The sequence below is a fragment of the Palaemon carinicauda genome, chromosome 29, assembly GCF_036898095.1.
Source record: "Palaemon carinicauda isolate YSFRI2023 chromosome 29, ASM3689809v2, whole genome shotgun sequence".
NCBI lineage: Eukaryota > Metazoa > Arthropoda > Malacostraca > Decapoda > Palaemonidae > Palaemon > Palaemon carinicauda.
Window position 1 is genome coordinate 51030865 of NC_090753.1, and position 6682 is coordinate 51037546.

Sequence of the window (6682 nt, forward strand, 5' to 3'; positions counted from 1 at the left end):
TGATGATATCACATTCGTTAAACAATAAATTATTGAAATGAATTTCTTGTACTTTTATTGTGATTTCTCTAATTCATTTGACTGACGTCATTCGTTTTAACATGGTTATAATTTATGTTTATAAAGATTAACTTTCGACGTTAAAACATGCAAATTAACAATAGGAGAAGGTCTTTTTCTGTTACTTTCAATAATTTTGTGAACGTTTTACAGGATAGTTTTTAAAAGTATCATATTTATATTATTTCTAATAGGCCTTTCTTTTATGCATTTAGAGATTAAAATTGCCGATAGTATTTGAAAACATTCAATTCATTACGTACTGTAATATCGTCTTGAATATACTGGAAGTTTGTTAAATTTTATTACCAATCAAGTATCTTAAATATTGTCATTGTAGAAATATCATGGTGTTATTTTTGCTTTTATAATTTATATTCCACATGGTAAAGACATTATATCAAAAGCATTTGAATTTTATACATTATCAACTGATTTTAGAAATGAGTAATAATAACTAAATTTAAACACAACAAGGCATCAACGCAGTGCAACTAGTTCTAAATCCAGAGCATTTGACAAGCCAATCGAGATACTCAACGCCATCGGATCAATAGGGCCCACTGGCTATAGCGTTTGAAAGACCTGTCAATGTCCATCACACAATTCTAGGCAGGATATTTTGTATCATCCTTTGCAAAGTTAGATAGTGTAAGTGAATAATTTGAATATTCTTTAAAGATATATGTTTATCAACTGCTGAAGTCATGAATTCTACTGGGTAGAAGTTAAATATTGTAAGGAAATAATCTTAATATTCTTTATACATATCTGATTATCAACTGCTTCCATCATTAATCCTACTGGGTAGAAGTTAAATACTGTAAGGGAATAATTTTAATATTCTTTAAGAATAGCTGATTATCAACTGCTTACGTCATTAATCCTACTGAGTAGAAATTAAATATTGCAAGGAAATCATTTTGATATGCTTTAAAAATATATGTTTATCAGCTGCTTATGTCATTATTCCTACTGGGAAAAAGTTAAATATTGTAAGGGAATAATTTTAATATTCTTTAAAAATATATGTTTATCAACTGCTTACGTCATGAATTTTACTGGGTACACGTTAGATATGGTAAGGGGATAATTTGAGTATTCTTTGAAATATCTGTTTATCAGCTGCTTGTGTCAGGAATGCTACTGGGAGGAAATAATTTTAACATTCTTTAAAAACATATGTTTAGCAACTGCTTATGTCATAGATTCTATTGGGTAGAAGTTAAATACTGGAAGGGAATAATTTGAATATTCATTAAGAATGTCTGTTTATTAGCTGCTTACATCGTGAATCCTTTAAAAATGCTTAGAAAGTAGATTTTGGTTACAGAATCCTTGTTTGAACAGTGTCAATGTGTAATTTTGTATGCGTTCCTTCAGATTTTCTTACTACTTAGTGGTCCTTGGCGACTGGAGTAGTTCACCTTTGCTCCAACCAGGTGTATTTGATTTAGGTTAACTTGAATCTGTCGTCAGTGGAGTGTTAAAGTGGTCTTCTATAATTTACTAATATTTATCTTTTATATCGGTTTATTGGTTAATTGGAATACTGAGAATCTTATTAATCTTAATGAGACAAATTAGTAAAACCTATTTCATTACACGAGACCTAAATTAATACAAAAATAACCGTTACATGTATGAATACAGAAAATTAGTCGAATAATAATTACCATAGTTTCAAATAATGCGAAAGATCATTATAACCACTTGCACACTTGAGCCCTGTCCACACGATCAAGAATGCTGGACGGGCGATACCACCACATTAGGTAGGTAGAGAGGTATTACATTGCACTACCAATTGCTAGACACGGGCTTTTAAAAGGTTTAAAGGCCGCTCATGAATGGCAGGGGCAAGGAACAGTGACAATGCCCTATCGAGCAGGAAAATGCCCTAGACTGACTATACATACATATGATCAGGGCCCAACCCCACCCCCTCCACCCGAAGTTAGGACCAAGGAGGCTGTTGACTCGGCAGATAGACCTATAGGCTAGGAGGCTACAGGCTCCCCCAAATCTCTCATCCTTAGCTCACAAGGAGGGTGAGGTTGCAGCGACCAAAGAAACTAAAGAGTTAGGGACGTTACCACATTGGCCACCACAATCCTAGACGCAGCCCGTAAGAGGCAAACACAATAGGTAGTGAGAATGAGGGTTGATGACGTCAGAAGGTGTGCTCGCCGAACATGCTTAATGTGGGGACAGGGCTTCACAGCTATTTAGGAATTGTTTTTCATTCCTATAAAATATGATGCAATAATTTTGTTTATCACGCCCTCGGATTCAAAATAGTAGTTTGTTACAATTTACTTGCTCTGCAGCAGCATTATAATTAATGTAAGGTTAAAAAAAATTGTCTTATAACTCTTTGGAACTTGTTTACTTTTCTCTCAAAATGTATAAAATATAGTACTTTGTGTTGCTAATTGCTAAATAGTTATTAATGCAAATTTTATATAATTTAATTATCATACACCATTGCAACGGCTGAAATTTCTGCTAGTGTTGCTAATTACTAAGTAATAAATGCAATTTTCATATTGCAATTTAATTGCAATATAACATTGCAATAGCTGAAATTTCAGCAAAACATTCCGGCTATAGTCATATTACATTCGTGGTGTCTAAAACTAACACAATTGCAAGATCGCAATATATTGCAATTTGCTTCCGATATATTGCATGGGATGCAACATTGGCCTAGTACATGGTTGGGGGTAAATGTATTTTTTTACTTTACATAGATTTTTTTACTATTAATCAAAAGAACAGGAACACACAAAAGTAATACTTTGTAACTTGCTTTAAATACACGTAGATATACAGACAGTATATCAAAGTACATAAAAGAATTTTTAGACTATGTATTTTGATTTTGATTTATGTTGATTTATTAATATTTTTAAACGATTTCATATCTATATTCTGTCATTCTTTTGTTATATTTTTGTCAATAGAATAATTACACAATGTAAATGAGTAAAATGTAATTTTATTCTTATAATAAAAAACATTACACGAATTTTGGAAAGATTGAGAGATTCACCAAAAGAGCGCTAAAGATATAAAGTAAATTTTGCATGGATTCTAATACTTACGCAATTTTGCATTTACGTTCGTGATTAACTCCTAAAATACTTCATTATACCCAGACTGAAAGAAAAAAAAATGAAAAATTCTCTTTGAACTTTGTTTCTAAGAGTACGTGATGTTATGAAAAGAGGTTCTCAAAAATATCTAAGGGGATAAAAATAGGTCTCTCTCTCTCTCTCTCTCTCTCTCTCTCTCTCTCTCTCTCTCTCTCTCTCTCTCTCTCTCTCAGCAGAGAGAGAGAGAGAGAGAGAGAGAGAGAGAGAGAGAGAGAGAGAGAGAGAGAGAGAGAGAGAGAGAAAAAAAAAAAACCTGCTGAATACTTATTTAAGGGAAATAAATCCAGTTTGGTCTTTTTACGATACCATTGAAAGTATCGCTGGAAAAGACCTAACCAAATCTTATTCATTGTGACCCCACCTCCATCCCTTAAAGAAAAATTACCCTTATATAATAAAGAACAAATGTCTGGAAATTCTGGAATGGTTTTAAACGTTATAGATTCAGTCTGAGCAGTAATTTCAGTCGTCTGGAAAAGTTTTAAACATTGAAAACAACAATCTCCAACAAATTGCTCAAACTAGCGGGCTACAGTTAGAGAAGGGGAAGAAGATAGGAAGGGTTGAATCTGTGCGCCTGTATTTGCATATCTATCTGAATATTTAGCCGACATTTTGACGGGTCGCGTACAATAGCATCACAAATTGACTTCCTGATTGCTTATAAGCGATGATTAATTAGAATCTAATCAGATACCACGGTCATCAGCGATTATCCTTATACAGATAGTAACTGATACTACTATCATCAATATTTACTATACATTATGAATCTAAAAACCTAAAATTGCATTCATATAACTAATTGATTTCCTTATAAACTTCAAGTATCATAAACCATTAACTTTTTATTCAATTCAAATAGGTTTATTATCCAAAACATAATACGAGGAACTGGGAAGAATTATCATTTATTATTATTATTATTATTATTATTATTATTATTATTATTATTATTACTTGCTAAGCTACAACCCTAGTTGGAAAAGCAGGAGGCTGTAAGCCCAGGGGCCCCAACAGGGAAAATAGCCCAGTGAGGAAAGGATATAAGAAAAATAAAATATTTTAAAAACAGTAACATCAAAATAAATATTTCCTATATAAACTACAAAAACTTAACAAAAGAAGAGGAAGAGAAATTAGATAAGATAGTGATATATATTTTTCAGATTATAGTTATATGACAAATCAGTTTTAATGATTACGAACTCCAAAATCCATAAGATAAAGTTGTCCTTTTAAATTGCTAATTATATCCATTTCGTTTATTGCATGTGTTAATGGGTTTAATACAATTAGCAGCTATTCTATGCTAGTTCAATTTGCTGGTGATAACTACATAAAGCGAATTCTGTAGTATTTAGTACATTGGATAAACCAATTTGAACAATATCCCATTTTCACTGATAGTTAACGCGGAATAGAAAATATATCTTCATTGTTTTTATCTCTTACCCGTTTTTCGTTCCCCTTTTTCATTTTGCTTTTTCGTTGTTTTTGATCAATGTTTCTTGTCTTCAGATTATAACATTGGTAAAATTAGTTATTCTTTATATTGTTTTAGCTAATCGAGATGATCGATAAGAAATGACTCGGATCTATAGTTGATATTTGCTGAAAAATATTATCATTACAAATTTTTATAAGTCCCAAGGACATCTTGACGCCACCACACAAATGTTGTACCGGGTGATATTTGTTTTTAAAATGCATTGTGGGTAAAACACTCGTTCGTCTATTTTTTTTTTCCTTTTTGCGCAGAATTATAGGTAAAGCATAATAGCTAAAACCTGATTGGTTCCTGCGTTTCAATATCATCCAGTTGACTGAGGTTTTAACAATCAACCACCATTTTAAGGAACCACCTTAGTTGACTATAATAGGTGTACATATTTTTGAAGTTATGAGACGGGTTTCACGGAGGTTAAAGCAGAATTTCATATTAGTTAAAGCTCTTCTTGTGATTGTCGTGTGATATTTCAATTGCCCAACATTTATCCCGATAACCTGAAGACTTATCTTTTGGAAAGTGTTATAATAGTGATCTGAAAACTATTAAGCCTGACATTAAAATAAACTGCCAACTGAAATGAAGGTCTTCAAGGGAGCAATTGAATTTAAGAAGCAACTAAAGACATTACTTTTCACAAGATCATATGATTTGGAAGATGCTACAATCAAAGAATTGTATAAGTTATAATGAAAATGTTTCGTTAGATGATTGATATGGACCCGCCCTAGAAGTAGTTCACTCGACTTCAGTGTTGGGTTGGATTTAAACCCAAAACAAGTAAACAAGTCAATACAAATGCTACCGAATAACTGAAAAGATACAGAGCAAAACATAAACTGGAAAGAAATTATTTTCACACATCCAGGCCCGACTGAACACACTTAGTGTCTGATGGAGGGCGAGAAATAAACCCCTAAAAGTAAAAGTAAAGTAAAACATGGAAGAGACAACGATGTAACTGCGTCGTGAGTCGTAATGAAAGAGCTTCACTTCCTAGCTCGCATGATTCCCTTTTAGTAACACAAGCGTTCGGACGTTCGAATCTCTCCTTTGACGAGTGTAATTTTAGTGAATCTCTTATTTTAAAGTGGCAAAGTGCGCTTTCGTTAATCAGGAACAGATTGGTGTCGAGGGTGTTATCACTTGGAGTCGAGTAATCTACACGAACTCCTAAATCTGTAACTTTTAATTCTTTAAGGTAAGTGAGGCTAACTAATACAGATTTTGTTTTTAGGTTTCGGAGTTTTCCGACGTCGTAAGTGAAGTTTAGTAGAAAGAACTAGCCTTCCTGGGGTAGGTTAGGCGAGTGTGGTGTAAGTTAGACGGTTTCATTATTAATCATAAAGTGTTTCCTCACCCAGCAAATGTTTTGTCATTATATACTGTAGAAGGTTAGGGAAGGGATGAGGTGTTACCCCACCCGGCACCCTGGAAAATAAGTAGTAAAGTTATAGTTACGGACGGAACAAGATTTTAAACAGAAAACAATAGTTTTTCCATTAGTATATAATGTGCTTTCACTGAATTTGACCCTCATTCTAACAGCAAATATAAATCAAACTCCCGTTAGGCTGTCTTAAGAAAGGGGATATAGTGTATATATTTATTTATTTTTTTTATAGAAACCTCATGGTTTTTGCCACGCCGTATGCTTGCTTCACTCGCGAAAAAAAAGAAAAACATAAGGCTCCTATGTACTGGCAAGCGGTACATGCTGAGCTGCGCCCACTAACCCCATTGATTATTAATTCTTAGATAGTTTAATTTTTATTTGCAATGAAAATAAATGTCATTATCGAAGAAAACGGACGTTTTTCTATAAGACACGCCTGTCTTTTAGTAGAAAAGCTTTTTCCGTCTAACAATAATAAAACCAAATAAGCACTCATCCTCTAGCTTAGGTTAAGTATAGTCGTGGTTATGATATATAGCTTCCCTATTTTTTCCCGTT

At 33.0% G+C, this 6682-nt stretch overlaps 1 protein-coding gene across 1 annotated transcript in view; it reads left to right on the top strand.

The window, feature by feature from the left end:
* The first annotated feature begins 1750 nt into the window (after positions 1 to 1750).
* The window catches only part of LOC137622569 (uncharacterized), a 24368-nt gene continuing 19436 nt past the window's right edge, over positions 1751 to 6682 (top strand). The window contains exon 1 of the mRNA XM_068353174.1: positions 1751 to 1835. Coding sequence (XP_068209275.1) covers positions 1751 to 1835 — 85 coding nt within the window. The remainder of the gene's footprint in view (positions 1836 to 6682) is intronic.